This window comes from Nicotiana attenuata, chromosome 2 (assembly GCF_001879085.1).
Source record: "Nicotiana attenuata strain UT chromosome 2, NIATTr2, whole genome shotgun sequence".
Lineage (NCBI taxonomy): Eukaryota > Viridiplantae > Streptophyta > Magnoliopsida > Solanales > Solanaceae > Nicotiana > Nicotiana attenuata.
Genome location: NC_031990.1, coordinates 43,322,169 through 43,345,888, shown reverse-complemented (window position 1 = coordinate 43,345,888; position 23,720 = coordinate 43,322,169). Strand labels below are relative to the sequence as shown.

Sequence of the window (23,720 nt, the reverse complement as noted above, 5' to 3'; positions counted from 1 at the left end):
TTTTGGGTCATCACACTGACTATTTTTAGGATCCAATGAAACCGGCAAGAAGGGTATCGAAAAAGCAAAATAAAAGAAATGGTTAATTTTTTTCATGTAGTTAATATCGAATGATTATCTATATTTATTGAGAAAGTGTAAATTTTAAGATTATTTACATAAAATTCAAATAACTTAAATATTTGACATGATTAGTGTCCGCGCATCTATACGGGTACTAATACTAGTCTTTAAATATATTATAAATGGTGAATATATTTTAAATAGCATATTTAAAATTTCAACCCCCCCCCCCCCCCCCCCTTTTCTACAGCTTGAAACCACTATCTCTCGTTAAGCTCAACCTTAACCAAAACCGGCTTGCAAGCTGAAGCCCATTATAGCTAATTCAAACGTCGTCGTTTATCTGCTCTTTCAAGCTAAAACCCTAAACCCTGTAAATCTCTAAACATTCCCACTTTCTCCATTTTCTCAGCTTTAGTTCTTCTTCTCCAATGACGTCAGTAGCTTTCAGAAGCTCAAATTCAAAGCGTCTGTTTACACTTTCACCTCAAATCTACTACAATTCCTGCTGTAGAGGATCAGCGCCCACTCAGTTTAACGCAAATGAGAGTCCCGCATTTTTGAACCACCACTGGTGGAGATCCATGGCCACTTTTACTCGAACGTAAGATTTAAAACTTTTTATTTATCTAGAATTTTTGTCTATTAGTGTAGTGATACGTGTTTATAAAACTTGGCTTTTTAATGGCAAAATTGTGTAGCGTTATAATGAAATGAAGTTCTAATAGAGCAGGAATGTATATAAAAGATAAATTTACTTGGTCCGATTACTTTGAGTTGAGCATAGTTGATTGATTGATGGGTCATTGGAGTATGATCACACATAAAGCAATTTTGTTGAGGAAAAAATATTAAATTTTATTGTTTAGGAACGTGCATATTAGCTTATAAGTGTGAGAATCCCTAATTTAAGGCAAACATTTAGTATTGGAATGAATGTTTGACCTCCTCTGGTTTAGGATTGAGACGTAGTTGATAGACTGATTATTATGATCACAAATATATCAGTTTTGGTTGTTCTCAGTTCTTACTATATGAAATATTAAATGCAAATGCAGCATTATTTTGAATCCATAGTGGACATCAATGACCGCCTTCAGTTGTAAGATTAAAATTTTCTTTTGTTAAGGAAAAAAGAAGATGATGAAATTGTTATTCTTTAGGAACTTGTATATTAGTGTAGGGATAAACACGAGAACCGCTAAGTTGTCTTGAAAGGCTCGACCCCGACTAGTCAGGGATTGAGGTGCAAATGAGTTCGAATAGAGCGAAATGTATATAGAACATATTTATACTTGACCTGCTTAGTTCAGAACTAAGTCGTTTGTGATTGATTGATTGGAGTATCGACCAAACATATATCAGTCTTGTTTGTTCTCAGCTTTACTCGATGAAACGTTAAATACAAATGCAGCTCCTGCATTTATTGAACCCCTGGTGGAGATCATGATCACCTTCACTTGTAAGAGATTTGTAGATTGGCGTATGGTGAGAATACCTAATTTGTCTCAGAAGGAAAATTATCTAGTATTAGAATGAAATGAGTTCCATTAGTATGGGATGTATATGGAGGATTCATATGCCCGACGCTGACTAATTTTGGGTTGAGGCTCAGTTGATTTATTGAATAGAGTACCTGAGCACACGTGTAGCAGGCTTGCTTGTTTCTTTATGTATGTATATGTTGGATTACGCTCGTTTGTAGTTTCCACTTTAGTTATGCAAACTGACTTCATGCCTGGACTTGTAATGATGTGATATCTTTTTCCTGAAACTGTGGCGATTTGAGTTTTTCTGGTTGCATGGAGATGTGAAGAGCAAGGGAAAAGGCTAAATTAAGGAAGGGCTTGTATGAAGTGCTCTCCGGCTAGTGTGAATAGGGGAGGGTGGGTGTATATTGTGTATTGACTTTCCTTTCTTTCTTCCTGTACGCATCTATGGTGGACACAATTCTTCTTTAATTCCATTTAAATGATGCAAAATTCCTTTAAGCTTGGACATTTTTAAGATTTTATATTTTGTTGTGAAGACCCAACCTCTACTAGAATGCTAAGTTGCTCCGACATGGCAGTTTAGGTGCCGCACCCGTGTTGATACGACACTAGTACGGGTGTGGGTATGGGGTCCATACTGGATCTAGTCAAACAATTTTAGGTACTTTGACCACGATGGACGGAAAAATTCGAGACGAGATACAATTTGATGCTCGAAATCAGAACTAAAACTAGGGTAAATTTGAAGAAAATAGCATACCTTATCTACGAAATCAATCCTTTACTTATCTACAACTTGAGAATAAAAAAGAAATCCGCACTTTACAAGCGATACGTAATTATTCCACAAAATTTCTATATATATATATATATATATATATATATATATATTGAATTTCAGAAACAGCCTCTCTACCCTATCGGGTAGGGGTAAGGTCTGCGTATACACTACCCTTCCTAGACCCCTCACCTGTGGGATTTTACTGGGTTGTTGTTGTATTTTTTGAATTATTTTTAGTCGGATCCCTACACCGGTATCCATACTAGGATCCATATTCCCGAATTTTAGAGTTCACATCTCGAAGGATCCGATCTCTAGATCCGAACCCATGTTGGACACCCGCACCCGTGTCCGAGCAACTTAGCTAGAATGTTAGATTAAGTCACTAAATTCCTAGTGGAGTGCCTGAACACCCATTGTGCTGTTTTAGCTTCTCTTTCTATACGCATATATGTTGGACAGAGTTCTTCTGTAATTCCAATTTTGATGCTGCAATTTCCCTTTCATGCTTGGACTTGTGATAATTTGGTCTTCTAATCTTAAGAGCCACCTTCACTCGGATGTAAAAATAAACTTTCACTAGATTAAGAGAATACCATTATAGCTGTTTTGCTTTTTCGTCCAATAAGCTTATGAGTTCTTCTTCAATTCTATTTTGACAATAGAGCTTCTTTATCCGTATTAAGAGGCACCTTCACTCAAACATAAGATTAAACTTCCTCTGGATTAACCAAAAACCCATTTAGGTTTTTCCTTGATTGATCAGGAGCGAGTATGCTTCTTTCTTCCTCTATGCATGTATGCGAGTCTTCTTCTGTAATTCCATCTTAAATGATGCAAATTCCTTTCGTGTCTAGACTTGTACTGATTTCATATATATTGTTCCGGAAATTTGGAGATTTTTGAGTTTCTCTTTTCTGTTTTGATGGAAATATAAAGATCAAAGAGAAATGCCAAATGATCAGCAAAATTACGAATCAACCCTGAAGTAGCTGTGGTCAGCTATATGAATCCCTGATGTCTATTCTGCTTTAGTTAGAGCCATATTGCTGTCCTTATACGCTCTCAGTCGACTATGCCAAACAGAAATTGAAAATTACACCAGCCAATTTCTGTTCTCATCTAATAACATCTTCTGGGTTCCTGCAGAAAACCTCATGTTAATGTGGGAACTATCGGCCATGTTGATCATGGAAAGACTACTCTGACTGCCGCAATTACAAAGGTAAGGTTGGTTAGTCTTGGTACTTGTTATTTTGCTTCCCTCCGTCTGCTACATTATCCTTTTCTCATTCAGTTATCTAATCAATCCGTGACACGAGAAGAACCTGTCCCTTTTCTAGGTCCTAGCAGAAGAAGGAAAGGCTAAGGCTGTTGCTTTTGATGAAATTGATAAAGCCCCTGAAGAGAAAAAGAGAGGAATTACTATCGCTACGGTATGGATGTTGTGCCATTTTTGTTGACACTCTCACTTTTAATTCTTTTTCTTTTGACACTGGAACTGATGTATTGTAGGCCCATGTGGAGTATGAGACGGCTAAAAGACATTATGCGCATGTCGATTGCCCAGGACACGCTGATTATGTTAAAGTGAGATGCACAACTCTCAGTTATCGTACTTTATGATTTTAAGTGCTTATTACGTAGTGTTTTATGTTACTTATTAAACAAGTGCTTATTACGTGGGGAATGCTTATTACCAGCAACCCAGGAAATACTTAGTATCAAGCTTATCTTTGCTTGAAAGAGAAACTATTTGTATGCAAATAATTCTGTGTCCATGAAAGCTTATCTTTCACGGACTGTGATGTCGTATAACAGCAATCATTGAAAGGATAACTGTAATTGGTTCCCCAAGATTTCCGTTGTAAGGTGGGCAGAAAGATAACAGTCATAAATCCCATCTGCTACCATATTGGAAGTGGCCATTTTCTCTATCTGTTAGTGGAAAACTAGTATAGAAAGTACAATCTTTAGATCTTCATTGTCTAAAAGACTATTTTTAGAAGCACTATATGTTATTGCCCTCTCCCCTACAATGTTACATATGTTGACCAATTTTTAAATGACATTCTATGATTTTTGATTCTCTTGAAGATAAACTTATAGGTTTTGGAAGTATATCAAAAGCACTACTAGTTGAAAACTTTTGCAGTTCGAAACGTCAAGGGTGCTTACCTAGTCCTTAGTCAAGAGAGGGGTGGTCTAGTAGAAGACATCCTCAACTGTTATCCATAAGATTGCAAGCTCGAGTCGCCAAAAGGAAAAAGGAGTAAAATCCATTGTTGGGTCCAGGGGAGGGGTTTTTTGGAGGGTAGAATTTACCATATCCCTCAAAAAGTAGTCGTTCGCATAAATGGAATTAATTTGGCTCTTAAGAAGCTAAAAGTAACAATTTCTGGGACAATGTGTGTGATAGCTAAAGCATGTCAGCTAGTAATGCATCTGTCTGAATTCCCTCTTTAGATAATATTTTTTCAGGTATTGTAGGTTATGCTTGTCAGTGTCAAAATTTGATTTCCAGTACAAGATAATAATTTTTATTCCCTAATACAAGCTCCCGTTTGTCTGCTTTCTCATAGTTTCTTTTTGCATAGAATATGATTACTGGAGCTGCCCAAATGGATGGTGGTATTCTAGTCGTATCTGCTCCTGATGGACCCATGCCACAAACAAAGGAGCATATTTTGCTTGCACGCCAGGTGGATATGTGTCATCTTGTGGATAGATTAGTAATTAACTGAAAGCTCCATGTGGTAATTCTAATTTACTTTGTGCCTACATTTCACAGGTAGGTGTACCATCACTTGTGTGCTTTCTAAACAAGGTTGATGCTGTTGATGATCCGGAACTGCTGGAACTTGTGGAAATGGAACTCCGAGGTAACCAGGTTTTCTGCCACTTGTGTGAAATATATTGCATTTTGAAATCTTGGTAACTGCCAAGGAGTCACGCCGGTAACTGCCATAACATGTTTGCCAAATTTCCTTACAAGATCTTCCCTGTTTCGCAGAGCTTCTTAGTTTCTACAAATTTCCTGGGGATGAAATCCCTATCATTCGTGGTTCAGCTCTGTCTGCATTACAGAGTACCAACGAAGAAATTGGAAAAAAGGCTATTCTAAAGTTGATGGAGGCTGTAGACGAATATATCCCCGATCCAGTGCGTCAGCTTGATAAACCATTCTTAATGCCAATAGAAGATGTATTTTCAATTCAGGTAACTAAATGATCTTTAGCTTTGTGTTGTTCAAGAGTTTTTTCAGAAACATCTTTTGAAATTCAACTTTGCTTTCAAGTTTCTAATTTTGTATGGATCTTATTTCTATGTTTTTAACATTAAACAAATCCTTTTGCTGCAAACTGAGGAAAAAAAAGGAAAAAGAGTCTGCTGGAATCCCAAAATAAGTAATGCTTCTTCAGCGCTTGACCCTGTGGTATTGATTAGTATTTTATGATTATTTCCTCTTTATGTTTCATAGGGACGTGGAACTGTTGCTACTGGCCGTGTTGAACAAGGAACCATAAAAGTTGGAGAGGATGTGGAGATTTTAGGGCTGATGCAGGTAACATGTAATCCTTTTGCTTATTATTCTTCATTGGGGGAGGCAATTATTGTTTCATAATTTGTAATTTCCAGGGCCAGTTATCTGGATTGGATCTGCTTGTTCTCCCTGTTTGGGTTGAAACTATTGACGACAAAAAACATGACTGTCATCACCTGATTAATAACCAAATAACTTTTTCTTTATCTTATTGGCATTATGGGCTACTGGATAGAATTATACACAACCTTATCTGTTAAAAATACAAGCAATGCATTAGATGAGTTGTACTATATAATTATCTGATTTTAAGACATGCCCTATTCATAAGCTTTGGCTGAGGTTATCCACTGTTCTGATGATTAAGGTGCTTGAGCCAATCTTAGTTGGCTTTTGGAGTTTTAAGAGCTCTGATTCCTTTGTTAAATACCTGATACATGATAAAGTATGTAATTGTGCTCTTTGTAACAAATGCTCGTAATATCATTTTTCTTTTATAGGGAAATTTAAAATCTACAGTTACTGGTGTTGAAATGTTCAAGAAGAGCTTGGATTATGGGCAAGTAAAAATCTAACCTGATCTTTATAACTTCTCTAAGAGTTTCATACAGCATTAACTGATCATTTTTTCCTCCCTTTCGTTAATATTCTTGTTAGGCTGGTGATAATGTTGGGCTTCTTCTTCGTGGCTTGAAACGAGACGACATTATGCGAGGAATGGTACGTTTGAAATTCTGTGACTTTCTTTATTGAACTTCTTACCTGTATTCCGCTATTATTTTCATCTATTACTAGCCCTACTGTAATAGAATTCATGTTGAATCCGTATTGTTTGAAATTTATTAAAAGCATTTTAGAATCAGGTTCCTTTTTGAAATGTTGCTATTTAGGTGCACGCTCTATCATCAGCCTAAAAAGAGAATTCCTTGTTCAGTTTTCCACCTTAACGACAAAATAGGATTAGTAAAATTTGATTTAATCTTGTGGTGATTGTTCAAGCCGTGATATGATTTGTGATGAAGTCGGAATCTGAATTGTTAAGAAAATAATGTGACTTTCTTTTACATACATATTTTGCAAACATTTATAGACCTTTTGTTTTATAGGTGATTGCAAAGCCTGGAAGTGTGAAAACATACAAGAAATTTGAGGCAGAGATATATGTACTTACAAAGGATGAAGGTGGTCGACACACTGCTTTCTTCTCAAATTATATGCCTCAGTTTTACATGAGGACTGCTGACATCACCGGCAAAGTGGAGTTGCCTGAAAATGTCAAGATGGTTATGCCTGGGGATAATGTTACTGCTACTTTTGAGCTGATGTCTCCGGTTCCCCTTGATGCAGGTGAATAAATTCTTCAGGCTTTTGGTTTTCTAAGCAAATATTCTTCTAGAATTTTCTGATTGTACTTGTTTTTACCCCCTTGAAGATGGACAATGATATATTTGATGTCCATTATCATTGTAGAATTACAATTCATTCTACTTGCAGAAGATAAACTTTACAAAATTAACTCGATTTTGCAAAGTTAATCTTAGTAGTCCAGTTGTTTGGCTACTTGAACTTTCACCTTGTTGGTGGGGGTTCGATTCCCCACATCGTAATCCTCTCCCCTATAAACAATAAAAACATTATAAAAAAACTTTAGAAAAATCTCCTTTATTTTTCAAAATCACCTCACTTGTAGTGGCTGATGGTGTTGCTTGTACAAGGGATTTGCCTTCGCTGTTGTTTTTGTCTCATTACTGATGTGATAATCAATCTTTTACAAAATAATTGGATTCATGGTCGTCACGGGCTTGGTGCTCCCGGATTGCTGCTCGTAATCTAGGTTATCATGGTACCTCATCATGGACCTAATCCTGTGAAAGATAATGCAATGGGGCTGATGAATTAGATTATCTGAAGACTTAGGGATTGGACCAATCATGATATTTCTTTGCTGAATCTTGTGACTAGATCAGGCAAGAAATATTCTTTTGGATAGTAGAACCAAATATTGTTCCTTTGGTCTTTGCATATGAAAAGGATAAAATGAGGTGTTCAGTGTCTGATGTTGCAGGGCAGATGTGATACTTTTGGGTAGCTTACCAAATGTTTGACTTGTGTCCTAACATGCTCTTGGAAAGTTTTATGAATACTTGCTTCTCAATTTGGCACGTGTGTCCCGGTTCTCCTGGATAAGTGGATTTATATTTTAGAAATGATACTCAGTTTAAGTATTTTATCTAATATTGTAGAACAGTTCTGATTGTTTCAATGCTATCTGTGTACAATTTGCAGGACAAAGATTTGCTTTGAGGGAGGGTGGCAGAACGGTTGGCGCTGGCGTTGTTTCAAAAGTAATAAGCTGAGGATTCATGTTTTAGTGGGATTTTAGGTTCACTCTTGTTTATTCTCTAGACAGGTTGATGAAAGAAAGATTGATTGGTTCATTGTGGAAAATACAAGACTTGACAATTGCTGATGTAGTTTTCATTTGATGCAAATATTTTTATGTCAGTGTCAAAAGAATCCAAGTCTTGACATTTGAATATACCAGCAAATGAGTCTACCTCGTTATATCTTCGGGGCATTTGCATCTATACTCGCTTTTTGTGCCACATTTTAACCTGTGCCCGCTTTGCAAAAAAAATTGCAAGCGTACCCGCTTTTTCACATAACTTCAGCACACGGGGCTGAAGTAGCAAAGGCAATTACACAAAACTTCAGCATTTTAGTAGCTGGGCCTGAAGTAAAGTTTTTTTTTTTTTAACTCGCGAAGCTGAAGTTTGCCGGTTATAGAGCTGAAGTTTTATTTTATAAGTTTTTGTTTAGTAATCGGGAAACTTCAGCTCTAGAGCTGAAGTTTGCCAGTTATAAAATACTTCAGCTTTAGAGGTGAAGTTTTTGTTTAGTAACCCGGAAACTTCAGCTCTAGAGCTGAAGTGTTTTCCAGTTAAAAAATAAGAACTTCAGCTCTAGAGCTGAAGTTTTCAAGTTATAAAATAAAAATTTCAGCTTTAGAGCTGAAGTTTTTGTTTAGTATACAGCACAATCCAATAACAAATGCAATCAAATAACAAATGCAATAAACACCTTTGAAGCTTAGCAAGGAGTATTAAACAAATGCAAAGAGCATAAATTATTATTAATACAAAAAAAAGATGTGATTTATGGGCTCTAGCTTAAATAGATGACCTAGAAGATATAGTAAAAATTGCACGGGCGCCCTATTTGGTAGGGCGCCCCTTTTTAACATCTGCTCATGATAACACTCTCTTAGCCATATAAATAATTGTGGTGTTCGATCCAACTTATACGTATCTCGACTAATTCACCTAGTATTTGCTACCTACCGTGGCCACAGTAGTACTAGATACCACTGTTTAACCAGGTTTGAATAGATATGAGGAAATCATTAGAGTAGTATTTTTCACATGGTGAAGTATGATTCCTAATTTTTTGTGGTTCAAGATCTGCCCTTTTTTTGTGGTAAACATGGTCTAGAATAAATTTAGAGTCCAACTTACCTCTTATTATTATTATTCTCCTTAATAGGTTCATTAGAATCGCAATTAGAAATCTAGTAGTAATATTTATTTATTTTAATTTAGAATTATTTCAATTGAATTTTCTTATTAGTTGGAACTTTTAGTTATTTTGGTAGAAATTTGATATCTTTTTTTCGCCTCAGCAAATCATTTCTTTTTCACAAGGATCATTGTGATGTCTGCTTAACTCTTTGGGCGGTTTCGTAATGTTCCTCACCAACGATCCGAGGTTGAAGCATGGTTGACGTTGAATCTAAAGGATCTACTACTGGATATATATCTTTGGCAGCCAATCCTTTTGATAGTACGGTTTAAAAAATTAAAATGTTTGAAATTACCTTTAATAGGTTTTAAAATTACCTGATTGTGTAAAAACAAAAAAGGTGCACCATCGATGGATATTAGTTAAACTCATTTTGACTATCTTTTGGATGTACGGATCGTTCCAACATTAACAATTCAAAGTATTTTTTTATTTTTATTATATCGTAATTCTTCCAATCTTTTTATTTTAAGTCATCGAGTCTTTGCTAGAATATTTGTTCCAAATATTAAACAGACATCATAAATGGGAACCATGTGTAAATAAATAAACAATAACATTCTCAATCTTAATTACTCAATTCTAAAAGATCTTAACTGTAACTAAAATGAGGAAGATAAATTTTACATTATCAGAACAATATAACCTACTGCAGCAAGTTATTTTTGTCTTATTTTTTCTTAACTATATATAATTATTTTTAAAATAATCTAATTGTATTAAAAAATTTATATCGTCAGTATATATATAGAAAGTTAATCTAGAATAAGATATCATGTTATTGTAAAAGTTGCTACCATTGAAGTAATATACTACTTAATATATTGATATTATATTTGATTTCTTTTTTTAGGCTTCAAATTAATGAGTTTCCATTTTGAGACAATCTCCAAAAAAATCAAATCTTAAATTACCTTTTTAGGCGTGAGTAAAATCTTGAGAATCGAATAATCTCATTATTAAAATTCCTAGCACTCATCTTCATCATGTATTTGCTCTTTCTTCCTTTCTTCCATTGTCATTTTCAGTATATTCACAGGTTAGTTTAATTTATTTTAATAACTCAAAGATTCCCTTGATTCCTATATTTCTTTAATGGTGAATTAATTGTCAATCCAATAACAAAATCATTGTGCAAAAAGAATTTGTATATGTTAAATATAAGTATATGTATATATCTTTGTTCTCACTAATCTCTCTTTTGTTTATTTACCAGTTGTTCTAGAGACCAGTAAATAATTTCCATGGAGCCCTTTGCAGACGTGGTAAGTTGTCTCTGTTTGACCTATAGATCACGGGTTCGAGCAGCGGCGGATTTAGGGGGCGGAAGGATGTTCACCTGAACCCTCTTCGCCAGAAAATTACACTACATATATAAGGCAAAATTCGGTTTGTACCTCTATATATTATATTTTGAATCCTCTTACCCTAAAGAATAACTCAATGGTCAACGGGGTTCAAAATCTTTGTTAGGTTGTTGGTTCAATTCCCACTGGCCACAGTTTCTTCTAGTTTTTTCAACTTTTTTCTTTTTTGAACCCCTTTACTGAAATCCTACCTCCACCACTAAGTTCGAGCTATAAAATTAGCCACTAATGTCAGAGTAGGCTGCCTACATCACACCCCTTGGGGTACGGCTTTTCCTCCGACCTTGCATGAATATAGAATACTTTATGCACCTGGCTGTTTTTTTTTTTTATAGTAATTTTATCAAAATAAGCAAATTCTGAAAGTTTGGTTAAACATGCACTAGTATTATATGATCCGATTGTACAACCTCCAAGGTTCTAATGCTTTCACTGATTTTATTATTATTGATATTATTTTTGCATTTCCGTTTAATTGCCTTTTTTTTTTGTGTGTGTTTTTTGTAGAGTTGCACTTTGAAAGTGAATGTCAACTGTGATTCCTGTAAGATGAAAATGATGGAAGTGTTGCACTCTGTACGAGGTAATTAGTTCCTTTTTTTTTATCTTGTAAATGAATAGTTTATATAAAAATCTTTTATAATGTCAGCGCATAAAATCTAAACTCTTTGTAAATAAGTTATCGCTAAGAAAATAGAGTTGATTCTTGTCTAAAAGAAGGAGGTTTTGAATTTTCATAAAGAATATTAAGAACATAGGCGAACGCACATGACAAGTGCGATCACATCCGCTATTTTTGACTTGAATTATATATATAAAGTAAAAACTTAAAAAAATTATTCATACTCAAATAAGTTTGTTGAAGGGAAGCCTTGGCGTAACTGGTAAAGTTGTTGTCATGTGACCAGGAAGTCACGGGTTTAAGCCGTGGAAGCAGCCTCTTACAAAAATGCAGGATAAGACTGCGTACAATAGACCCTTGTGGTCCGTCCCTTCCCCCGACCCTGCACATAGCGGGATCTTAGTGCACCGAGCGGCCCTTTTTTACTCAAATAAGTTTGTTCATTCTTGATTTTGAATTTGCCTTTGTATAGGAGTATATGCATTGACAATAGATGCAGAACAAGGAATAGCAAATGTTTATGGAGAAGTGGATCCAAACAGATTGTTAATGGCATTGTCAAGGTCAGGACAACATGCAGAATTAATATCAGTGAAATTGAGACATCCAAATCTCTCTCAAAGAAGTCCCTATGGCCAAAATAATGGCTATGGCCATAACCATAATAATGGCTATGGCTATAATAATAATAATGGCTATAGTGCAATAGATGGACCTTATGGCTACCATAATTCCAATGGATTGGGTGAGCCAAGCTCTTATTATTCTTCAAGAAGAGCCTTGGTTGATCAACCTTATTACGGTTCGAGCTACCGCAACTCTTCTCCTTATTCTAGCTACGATTCGTCGTCGTCGTCGCTGTACCAACCCGTTATTATTGATCATGTCATCAGGGAAGAACCTATGAACTGGTGCAGTATTCTATAAGGTGAAAGTGGATCCAGTATGTAAATTAACGTGATGGTTCAATTATCCTCTACGAGGTTCTTTTAGTACTGGACTCGTTATAATTTTAAAATTATGAGTTCAGAATTTACTGTTTGTTGAACTTTTGGTGATCATATTTGTTCTATTTTCAAATAATTGAACAGAAACGTCATCCGTTTTGCTGTGATACACTCATTTAATATTTTGTAGCATCTCTTTTTCTTTAGCTAGTTAGTTCTTCTTTTTAGTTTTTTTAGCGAGGATAATATTTTGAGGAACTAATTTATCAGACGGGAAGAATTCCGTTTTACATGTGGCTAATAAAATAATAAATTTGCGATTTTAGAATTTTTCAACAATTTTCTTGTGTAATTGGATATTGTCTTAATCATCATGTAACTAATTAACTAAACAAAGTCAAATTCTTTTGTTTATCTAAAACTTAGCCACACTTGCTCTATCCTTTGCAGAGGGTCAAATTCAATGCAAATTGATATAGATTTTTGCTATTGATGCAGATTTAGAATGTATTCATGACGGTATAAAAAATATTTAAATACTTAAAAGACGACATTTATTTTAAGCATTGGCTGATAATTAAAAAAATGGAAATGTTGGCCTCTAAATTACATTGAATGTGCTAAAATCTTTTATAATTAATCATAAAACCTAAATTACACATTCTTTTTTCTATTAGTACTTTTTTTGGTTTCTCATCCAGACTTTGGTGCTCGTTTTAGAGTCCGACCAATTCGAATTCGCGCCACATAAGGCCCATTAAAAAAAAAGCGCTTCCGACTAGGGATATTCTTATTTACGTGATGAAATTAGGAGGTACACTGAAAAAGTAAGAATATATATCATAAGAATATCTTCACTTTTATCTTTTAACGTTTAATACTATGTTATCCGAGCTCTCAAAAAGTTGTCAAGGTGTAATTGCATAATCTAATTTCATATGGCTTAATTCATCAAAGGTCAACAGTTATGCGTAGTACACACGCTTAAATTGGACATATTTTAAATTAACTTTTATAGGATAATTATGCAATGAGATAATCAAATCTATTGCTACTACTTAATTATAAAAAAGAAAACTTATGAGGTCCATCGAAATTCCACTAAAGCATACATTTGTATCCAACTAATGTACTGGCAATTTTAGGTGGAAATGACATCATCTAGTCACTTTTAAGTATACTGTTAAAAATATATTCGAAGTTTACAATGTATTTAAAGATTAGACAATTCGCTCAAACTTTAGGACACGATGTCCTAGAGTTTAAACCTCAAAGTTCAAACTTTAGGACATCATATCGTAAAGTTCGAAAATTATGTCCAGAAGTTCGAATTTTATGTCATGAGTTTTAAATTAGTAGTTCAGTAATTCAGGACACTTAATCCTGAATTTCGAATTAGCAGCTCAAAAATTCAGGACACTAAGTCCTCAATTTTCAAATTCAAGATACTTAGTCCTGAAATTTGAGTGAATTGGCTTATCTTTAAATACATTGTAAATTATGGATATATTTTAAATAACGGGCTTAAAAGTGGTTATAGGTGCACTTCCTCTACTTGTTCGGTGAGTTAATCCAAATTAAGTTGAAATTGGCTATATTAATTTTCACTATTCATATTATTATACTAGTATATCATAGTTGAGATTCACACATATGACTTAAAGTACCTTTTTAGCCCCTTCTAATGCAAAACTAAAAGTAGTCGTTACTGGAATTTTTCATGTTTTAATATTTTTTTCGTGTAAGAAAATAGCTACTTACTAATAACTTTTTAAATACGGGCTAAACTCTAGTAGCACAAATTAAAAGTGGCTATTTTCCGATTTCTTACCCATATATTTGACTTCAAAATTTATATTAAATATTTTACTTTTAAAATTATACTCGACTTGAGTGAATATTATCGGTGCGCAAAACTTAAACTCCTATTATAAATTAAAGTTTAAATTTTATGCACTAGCAAGGTATAAAATATTCACAGAATAAATGAATTAAATTAATTATATATAATTTCTATAATAAAGTATTACTTAGTAATGTAATAAAAACTTTAACTAAATTACTATAATAAGTGATTTCTATTGATAGTATAATAAATCTTTATAATGTTAAAGACTTATAATTATCATTGTTATTAATTATTTCTTTAACAATAGAGGTATTCAGATTAATATGGGCACATCTCAGTTATCCTATTAATTCGGACACAATTCTACTATTTTTTCCGTTCAATTTTACTTGGCACGTTTTGACTTTTTACGTCATTTAAGAAATAATAAGACTTTTCACGTCATTTAAGAAATAATAAATGAAGTGAATAATATACCATGATACCTATATTAATTGATGCATATTTTATTGAATTTGAAAAAATAATTTGAAATGAGTAATAAATACTGTGGGTATAGTAGGAATTTTTTTTTGTCTTTTCTTGATAAGCGTAAAGTGACAAATAAAAATAAAAATCTATTTTTAGTATACATGCCAAGTAAAAGTGAACGGAGAGAGTATTTTACTTTTTGTGATATGATTTTGTAATCACAAATATTTATGACATGTATTAAACGACAATTTTTTAATATGTTTTGAGCGATAAATTTGTATTCAGAGAGTCTAACTTTTTAATTTTAACCATAAACTATGATACCAAATTTTATATTTTTTGAAATAAAATTTATATATTTAAAATTACATCATAATAATTAATAATTCAAAATATTTGAAAGGTATTTCGAAAATTATGTCATTTGACTCTCGAAATTAATAACTATAAATATAAATATTAAAGAGAAAAGAAGACCCACCACACCACTCATATTCATTGTTCAGTCCATACTTATTCTGTTTTTCGCCGGCGTAAAAACAGCCGGCGCAACTCGCCGGAGCACACCATTTTTTCGACTAAGCAATGAAAACGGAAACCGTACACTCTATCTTCGATACAGTAACGGAGCTAACGAAATCAGCTCAGGAGAAAAACACCGATCCTTTGATATGGGCCATGCAACTTTCTTCAAGTCTCAACTCCGCCGGCGTATCCATGCCGTCCGTCGCCGTCGGCGAAATTTTAGTGAATCATATATGTTGGTCGAATAACGTGCCTATTGCTTGGAAGTTTCTAGAGAAAGCTTTGACGGTTAGAATTGTACCTCCTTTGTTCGTTCTCGCTCTTCTCTCTACCAGGTCCATTTTTTTGCTCCTTCATTTTATTTTATTTTTTGCAATTTTTGTGTCATTGTATTTTTACGAAATGTGTTTAAGACATAATTAAGAAAAAATCAAAGTGTTCCCTCTAACAACTTAAACTTTTTAGATGAGATATGAGATGGTCACACATTTTAATATAGTACAGTCAAATTTCTCTACTATATTATTCTGCCTTTTATAGAGATTGGTTGTTATACACGTATAATAACATTTAACAATTAAATCTTATTTGGTTATTATAGACTATCCAAAAAAGTAATTTTTTTCCATTTTTTCAATATTATAAAAGGAAAAAAATTATTTGAATAAAAGAAAAAACCTTTAATTACTAGGTCCCTTTTTTGCCCCTTCATTTTTTGAAAATTTAGTGTTTTTTTATTTTACGGAATATGTTGAGGACATAATTTTTTTAAAAGCAAAAGATTAGATGGTTGCACAATTTTGATATGGTATTAGAACAATCAGTTTTTTTTTGTTCCTTCATTTTGGTTTAGTGTTTTTTATTTTACGTAATGTGTTGAATGTTGGAAAAAACAGTGGGTTTGGGGGGGTGGGGGGTGGATGCAACATTATTTATAAGTTGATACATGAATTGGCTTTAGTCGAGCTAGGCACTCTCCTAAGATACTATTTCAGCAATGTCAAATGCTTCAGCAAAATTAAATAATAATAAACCAACAAGTTTTTAAAGTATAATAAAAGAAGGAAGAATTAGGAATTTATATAGGAAAAATTGAACACGGAAAGAAAAGAAACAATTGTAGAAGAAAACTTTATAATGATTGCTAATGAATAACGATGATGATAGTCTCAAAGAACAATTGTTGGATGTGTTTCTAATGGTGTAAGAGTGGATGGTTATAATAAGGACTGGTGGCTCTGACACTTGTCCGTAGTGGTTCATGTAAGAGCCACTTATCTATCTTCTTCCATGCAAAAGAACATTTGTCAAGAAATGTTTGAAATGTTGCCACATTGAAGACATAATTGTAAAAAATAAAAGTGTGCACGTTCTAACAGTTTGAACTTTTATATTAGATGGTCACACGCTTCAATATAGTACCAGAGCTGGCAGAGATCCTAGATTCGAGTCTCACCAAAGGAAAGGAATTTTTCATGTGCTTGGCCTAGGCCCGCACGTGAGAGACACGTTGAATGACATATTTAAGAAAATAAAAGACAAGTAAGAAGATAAGGAACGTGTTAAATGACGTAATTAAGAAAAGAAAAGAGATTATCAAGAAAATAAAGAAAATAAAAGCATGATTCTTGTAACAACTTACGCTATAAAAGACATAATTAAGAAAATAAAAGTGTGATCTCTCTAACAACTTAAGCTTTTAGATGTTATAGTCACAAACTTCAACAAATAAGCTGAATGGATACATGGGATTCATATAGCTGATTGAATAAAAGACAGAGAGTTGCATTAGGTTGACGGAGAATTGAAATGGACTTGAATAGAGTGGAATTGATATAGGGGATTCAAATAAGCTGATTCTAACTAGTTCGGGATTGAGCCATAGTTGATTGAGTCTTTTTTGTTGCGTTGATTTTATAATTTCTTTTCTTTTACAGAGTAATTCCTACACGAAGGAGCTGTCCGATGGCATACAGGCTGTATATGGAACTCCTGAAAAGATATGCCTTTTCATTACCATCTCAAATTAATGGTCCAAATTATCAAAAGTACGTCTTGTTCTCCTATTTTGTGCCGTTTTCTTGTATTGTCTCGTTAGTTTGATTCCATAAGAATCCTTTTTTCTTTCGCTAGATGCTTTAGACTATATTACCTGTTGCTAAGATCAGTGTTTTGATTGCCTGTCATTTTATGTCATTCGTGGTAGGTGCCCCCGTAAAATCCTTCGTTGGTACTGAGACTTCATGGTGATGCCTGTCATTTTATGTCATTCGTGGTAGTGTAAACTCCTTCTTTGGTTCTGAGACTTCACGGTTCATCTCAGTCATATCAAGTTCTATATTATGTCCCATAAGTTAAAAGATTTAGTTTGAATTACTTTGGATGAAATATTTGCATGCCATTTTATTTATGGTTTATGTTTAGATAATTATTTATGTGATTTCTGCTGGAGTTACTAATGCTCTTTTTTTTTTTTTTTTTTTTCCTTTTCCTTTTCCTGAGCCGAGGGTCGATTGGAAACAGCCTCTCCGCCCTTTCGGGTAGGGGTAAGGCCTGTGTACGTATTACCCTCCCCAGACCCCACCTTGTGGGACTATACTGGGTAGTTGTTGTTGTTGTACTTTGGATGAAATGGCTCACTTTCGCTGTGTAATCATTCCCTTGGACACTAATCTTCAAATTATAACAGCATAACCTATGACGTTTCCTAGAGTATTCACTTTTTTTCCTTTGAAATGTTATTGACTAATTTGGCATAACTCTTTGTTCAATAGTCTCTTTTTGTCAACAGAGGTTTTTTTGTTCATTTTCTGGTTTTCTATATGTTTTATTTTTCTTTCGGAAGGAGGTCCTCTAATTTATGCCTCAATCTGTTGTGAGAATGATATCTAAGTAAAATTTCTTTGACATAATCTTCCATTGTATGCTCTGGTCATTGTTTGTCCTCCTATATTTCCTGGGAGGTAAACATATGTCCACGTGGTTGAAAACCTATGTTGCTCGGACTCTCCGAAAATGTGTCCGGTTGTGTGTTGGATCCTCGAAAAGTAGTGTATATTTGGAGCCACTACTTATGGAGGATCCGACATAGGTGCGGCAGCATTTTGGAGAGTCCGTGCAACATAGCTGAAACTAATAATATTCATTATTGATTCAAATTCCAAATTAGCATTGATGTTGTTTTGAACTAGTATAATTTTTGTGGATGAATTTCAGTAGAAGAGTTAACTTGTCTGGTACTGCTATTGCAGGATTATGGAGTCGATAAATGATACTCTTCAGCTTTCCCAGATATTTGAACTTCAGGGATCTGAAAGTGGAAAGCATGTGGTTGGATATGTTTTCATGGTTGTATGGCAGTTACTTGATGCCTCGCTTGACGATGAAGGATTGCTGGAGCTGACTGCTGAAAAGAAGTCTAGGTGGCCAGTTGCAACTCAAGAAATGGAAATCAGCAATCGTGATGGCTTTGCTGGGAAAAGAGTTGAACATCGTGAAGGATTATGTAGAATGAACACTGTATTGGCTATTGAAATAATTGGTGAACTTTTTGGGGACAAATTGATATCCATGATTCTTTACTTGGCACGCAAGAACATGTAAGATCATAGAGCTTCCTTCATTAAGTTTTGCGCTGTATCAAATAGCAACATGTTTCTTACTTATGCTTTTTTTCTCAGAGTTTCATTGAGCCATGAAATGAGAAGTAGTGCTTAAAAAAATGCTGCTATGCTAGACTAAGAGATATTGGTGGTAGCTAAATATGCATTTGTTCTTTCTTTAGGCCCACACATTGGGATTCTTTCATGCAGCACTTACAACTTCTAGTGTCAAATTCGGCAGCTCTAAGAAACTCCAAGAATATCTCTCCAGAGGCTTTGGTGCTATTGATATCCAAAAACCTTGGAGTCCTCTCTAGGGAATGCAAAACAAGCTCACGGCAATTTTTTCATGCTGTTATGGCTTCTGGATCACTTGCATTTTCTGCTAGTCGGCGTGATGCTGCTAGTACATCAGTTCTCTGGCTACCAATTGATCTCTTTCTAGAAGATACCATGGATGGACTTCAAGTGGCAGCTACAAGTTCCGCTGACACTCTAACTGGTCGACACTGTAATATCGTCTAAGTGATTTAGTATACCCTGTTCTGACCTGCTAAACTGGAGTTATTTTGCAGGTCTGGTGAAGGCTCTGCAGGCAACTAACCGTACAACATGGCAGGACACATTTTTTGGATTATGGATTTCAGCCCTAAGGCTTGTTAATAGAGTAAGTTGTTAAGGGCTAAATATGGGGTTTCTTCTCGGCCAAGAATTTACATTCCTTTGTATAGAAGGTTAAATGAAACAAATACCAGTATATGCATAAGCAGTTATACTGTTACTATGCTAGACTAATAGATATTAGTGGTAGCTAAATATGCGTTTGTTCTTTCTTTAGGCCCACACATTGGGATTCTTTCATGTAGCACTTACAACTTCTAGTGTCAAACTCATCAACTCTTAAGAAATCTTAGAATATCTCTCTGGAGGCTTTGGTGCTATTGATATCTAAAAACCGTGAAGTCCTCCCTAGGGAACGCAAAACAAGCTCACGGCAATTTCTTCATGCTGTTATGGCTTCTGGATCACTTGCATTTTCTGCTAGTCGACGTGATGATAGAAAACCTATGCTTCCTAGCCATTTATCATTTTCCATCTTCAGCTCTAGGTCTTATTTTCTAACACAATTTTGCTGAGAAGTGCTTCCAAGTTTCAAAGTTCTAGAAACTAACCTAATTTATTTGTTTAGGGCTAAATATGGGGTTTCCTTCTCAGCCAAGAATTTACATTCCTTTGTATAGAAGGTTAAATAAAACAGCTTATCAGAATTGAAACTGCAGTTTTTTAATAGCTTCAGTTTGATATTGAAAATGTACTACTAAATAATTGCTTTTGGTCAATTTAGGAAAGGGATTCGAGCGAGGGACCAGTACCTCGTCTTGATACCTTCTTATGCTTATTATTGTCTATTACACCGCTAGCAATTACCAACATCATTGAAGAGGAAAATGATAGTACCTCTAGTGATCAAAGAAAAGAGTCCACGGAAAAACGTTGTCAGGCCTTGGTTTCTAGCTTACAGCAACTGCATGATTATGAAGCCTTGTTGACCCCACCACTGCCGGCAATTCTGTTGGCAAACCAAGCTGCTGTTAAAGCAATGATGTTCCTTTCAGGGCTAAGTATGGGAAGTGAGTACTTTGATGGGATGAAATTGAATGGCATGCCTGTCAATTGTGGTGAGTCCAGTAGATTTCAAGAGAGGTCTGTGTTTTGTCAGCCTTGTATCAGTTGCTGCTTGGATTCTATCTTGCATTCTTTTCAATTTGACTAAGTTTTAGAGTTTGCTTCCTCTTTTTTCCCACAACCCCATCCATGTATTTGTTTCTCTTTGTAAATTCTTTTTTCTTTTTTTTTTTTTTGGGGCAGATTGTTTTCAGACTGTATGGTCGAAAAATCTAATTAATCAATAGTGCATCTCTTATTTACTCTTATATGCATAAGTAGTTATAGTGGTAGTGTATGCTAATCAACACCAACAACAACAACTACGCCTCAATCCCAAACAAAGTTGGGGTCGGTGATATGAATCCTCACTTATTTCTTTAAGCTCAACTCATATTGTCATCATACCAAAATAATTTAAGATTAATAGGGAAAATTAGTTTTTATATATATATATATATATATATATATATATATATATATATATTTATTAATAAAATTAAAAGTTCTCTAACAAATTTAAAGCCTATTCCTAACTAGTAAGTATGCTAATCATCTGTAACTATTTGTAGCTGGGAACTTGTGGCACCTTATTGTTGAGGCTTGCATTGCTAGAAACATTTTGGATACATCTGCTTATTTATGGCCTGGATACGTAAAAGGTCAATGCAATCAAGTGCCTCGTAGCATTTCAGGCCCATTGCTTGGCTGGTCATCACTGATGAAGGGATCTCTCCTAACTCCTCCAATGGTCAGTGCATTGGTTTCAACACCCGCCTCAAGGTATGACAGATGTTGACAATTGGAAAGCTTTTCTGTATTTCTAGTTTGCTCACTTCACGCCATCATCGGCCAAGGTTATTTGGTCAAGCAGTAGGGTGTCCCAGTGCCACTGCTTAATGTGGCTGCTTTTAAGTTCATATTAGGAGTTTTTCTCCATATAGAGAATTAAACAATATAGAAATTTGTTCATAGCTTGATATAACGAGCATATTCTTTTAAAGAAAGCCTCAGTAGATTTAAGCAGTAGTTTTACGCCATGCCACTGGTTAATATGGTTGCTTTTAAGGTCATATTCGAAGTTTATAGTTATAGATGTATAAGAAAAGGGCTATCACTTCAAAATAATGGGCATATCATTTTCTGCTTAAGAAACATCTGCAAATTGTAAGTATTCACATCTGGTGCTATCTGGTAGAAAGAAAAGCTGATCTTCGGTTGAAAATCCCTTTCTTTCCTGAAGCCAGACATATCAGATGCTCTTTCTTGATATTTATCCAGTGGTATGAAAACTGAATTTAATAAGCTCATGGATTTGATGGAAGCTTAGCAGAAATAGAGAAAATATATGAGATTGCTGTCAATGGTTCCGATGAAGAAAAGATTTCTGCTGCTACTATTCTCTGTGGGGCCTCTCTTGCTCGTGGTTGGAATATACAGGTAACACATGCCATCTCTCTGGGATTAAAACCAGTATTTTGTACTATAGTAGCAGCAAACCCTCTTTGAGAGCCTTCATTACCTTAGGTCAAGTCTCCCCTCAAACATTGTGAGCATTGCCCAAAGAACAACCTTAACTGGATGAACAAAAAGGAGGAGAAAAAAAACATGAATAAGTGAACAATGTTATTAGTGAACAAGGTTGAGAAGCATTACCATTTGTGTTTAGATCAGCAACCCCCAGAAAGGGTTAAAATAAAGAAAGGTGGTAACAAAGATGGAGCGGAAGAACACTCACCTAGCCACCATCACTAATCCCTTATATCTATAGTATATTTGATTTTACTTTGAGGTGAAAATATATTCAGAAGGTACTCTGTTAAAAAATCTGGTATTCTAAAGTCATTCTTAAGTTCAAAACTGGGTGTCTTGTATATTTCATTTCTATGTCTTGCACACTCATTTACACTGTATTTTCATCTACATGCTTGCAGGAACATACCGTTCTATTCATCACTAGGTTGCTTTCACCTTGTGTTCCTTCTGATTATTGTGGAACTGAAAGCCATTTGATAAGCTATGCTCCAGTTCTGAATGTCCTTCTCATTGGTATATCATCTATCGATTGTATCCAGATCTTTTCTTTGCATGGATTGGTAGGTTAAACTTCCGCTGCACTTTTCTTGTTCTGAATTATGTTTGATGTCATTTATATGTTAATGTCGGTGAAAATCACATAGACTTGAATCAGATGCTAGCATACAGCTGCAGTGTTGCACTACTTTTATAGAGATAGGTTAACTGAACAACAATTTATAGAACTAAAGATCTGTTGAAAATAGGTTTTGAGAAAAGTATATTGAGTAGAGCTGGGCTTAAGATAAAGATGGAGAAACCAAACTTCTTCTTTCCTCTGTTACTGACGGTGTACTTAAAATTTCTCCAGGTTCCACAGCTTGCTGGTGTATTGATGCCAATTTGTGAAGCCTTCGGTTCTTGTGCTCCCAATGTATCATGGACTCTAATGTCGGAAAAGGTTAATTCACATGCTGTTTTCTCGAATGCGTTCACACTTCTGCTGAAGTTGTGGAGGTTTGATCAGCCACCCCTTGAGCATGTCACAAGAGATGTTCCTGTGGGATCCCATCTAACTCCTGAATACCTATTGCTGGTTCGTAACTCCCAGTTGGCATGCTCTGAAGATTTGCTTAAAGGTCAAAGCAAAAGCAAGCAATTGTCTAGAACTCCATGTCGATTACCTGAAGAACCCATATTTATGGATTCTTTTCCGAAACTAAAATGTTGGTACCGGCAAAATCAAGCATGTATTGCTTCACCTCTCTCAGGTCTCGTCCCTGGAACTCCTGTTCATCAGATTGTTGAAGCACTGCTGAACTTCATGTTCAGAAAAATAAATAGTGCTGGTCAGTCCCTTACACCAACGACTTCAAGTGGTAGTAACTCATCTGGGTCTGGCAACGAAGATATATCTCCTCATCTTAAGTTACCCGCATGGGATATTTTGGAAGCTGTTCCATTTGTGCTTGATGCTGCTCTGACAGCCTGTGGTCACGGGCGATTGTCACCACGTGAACTAGCCACAGGTTTAGACTATTTGATAAAGATTAATAAAATTAGAGTGCAATTGTCATTTGAATATAATGTCTACACTTAGGCTTCGAAGAGCGATCCTAAGCCAGTTGTCCATTGAGAGAGATGAAACACTTAAGCCAGTTGTCAGAGCTATGCGGCATATCACACAACCCCCC

At 34.9% G+C, this 23,720-nt stretch overlaps 3 protein-coding genes across 3 annotated transcripts in view; all 3 read left to right on the top strand.

The window, feature by feature from the left end:
- LOC109208190 (elongation factor Tu, mitochondrial-like) lies at positions 415-8,469 on the top strand. The gene is made up of 12 exons (XM_019371252.1): positions 415-667; positions 3,487-3,562; positions 3,681-3,773; positions 3,853-3,927; positions 4,935-5,039; positions 5,129-5,219; positions 5,351-5,556; positions 5,819-5,902; positions 6,382-6,444; positions 6,539-6,601; positions 6,988-7,228; positions 8,168-8,469. The coding sequence occupies exons 1-12, from the start codon at positions 495-497 to the stop codon at positions 8,236-8,238; spliced, it is 1,341 nt and encodes a 446-aa protein (XP_019226797.1). The 5' UTR covers positions 415-494; the 3' UTR covers positions 8,239-8,469.
- LOC109218891 (heavy metal-associated isoprenylated plant protein 32-like) lies at positions 9,655-12,376 on the top strand. Its single transcript, XM_019383291.1, has 3 exons — positions 9,655-9,726; positions 11,335-11,410; positions 11,922-12,376. Exons 1-3 carry the CDS (start codon positions 9,655-9,657, stop codon positions 12,374-12,376), a joined length of 603 nt encoding a protein of 200 aa, XP_019238836.1.
- Positions 15,209-23,720, top strand: part of LOC109208183 (mediator of RNA polymerase II transcription subunit 33A-like) — an 11,091-nt gene continuing 2,579 nt past the window's right edge. The window contains exons 1-10 of the mRNA XM_019371241.1: positions 15,209-15,579; positions 17,182-17,292; positions 18,496-18,843; positions 19,029-19,348; positions 19,422-19,513; positions 20,192-20,525; positions 21,084-21,294; positions 21,837-21,951; positions 22,446-22,607; positions 22,898-23,555. Coding sequence (XP_019226786.1) covers positions 15,305-15,579; positions 17,182-17,292; positions 18,496-18,843; positions 19,029-19,348; positions 19,422-19,513; positions 20,192-20,525; positions 21,084-21,294; positions 21,837-21,951; positions 22,446-22,607; positions 22,898-23,555 — 2,626 coding nt within the window. The 5' untranslated portion in view covers positions 15,209-15,304. The remainder of the gene's footprint in view (positions 15,580-17,181; positions 17,293-18,495; positions 18,844-19,028; positions 19,349-19,421; positions 19,514-20,191; positions 20,526-21,083; positions 21,295-21,836; positions 21,952-22,445; positions 22,608-22,897; positions 23,556-23,720) is intronic.

Bases quoted from the DNA above. Each gene is read 5' to 3' on its own strand.
- LOC109208190 (XM_019371252.1), top strand. From the start codon at position 495: ATGACGTCAGTAGCTTTCAGAAGCTCAAATTCAAAGCGTCTGTTTACA. The intron at 5,557-5,818 runs GTAACTAAATGA...TATGTTTCATAG, and splicing joins AAGATGTATTTTCAATTCAG to GGACGTGGAACTGTTGCTAC. The intron at 7,229-8,167 runs GTGAATAAATTC...TACAATTTGCAG, and splicing joins TCCGGTTCCCCTTGATGCAG to GACAAAGATTTGCTTTGAGG.
- LOC109218891 (XM_019383291.1), top strand. From the start codon at position 9,655: ATGGTTGACGTTGAATCTAAAGGATCTACTACTGGATATATATCTTTG. The intron at 9,727-11,334 runs GTTTAAAAAATT...TGTTTTTTGTAG, and splicing joins CCAATCCTTTTGATAGTACG to AGTTGCACTTTGAAAGTGAA. The intron at 11,411-11,921 runs GTAATTAGTTCC...GCCTTTGTATAG, and splicing joins AGTGTTGCACTCTGTACGAG to GAGTATATGCATTGACAATA.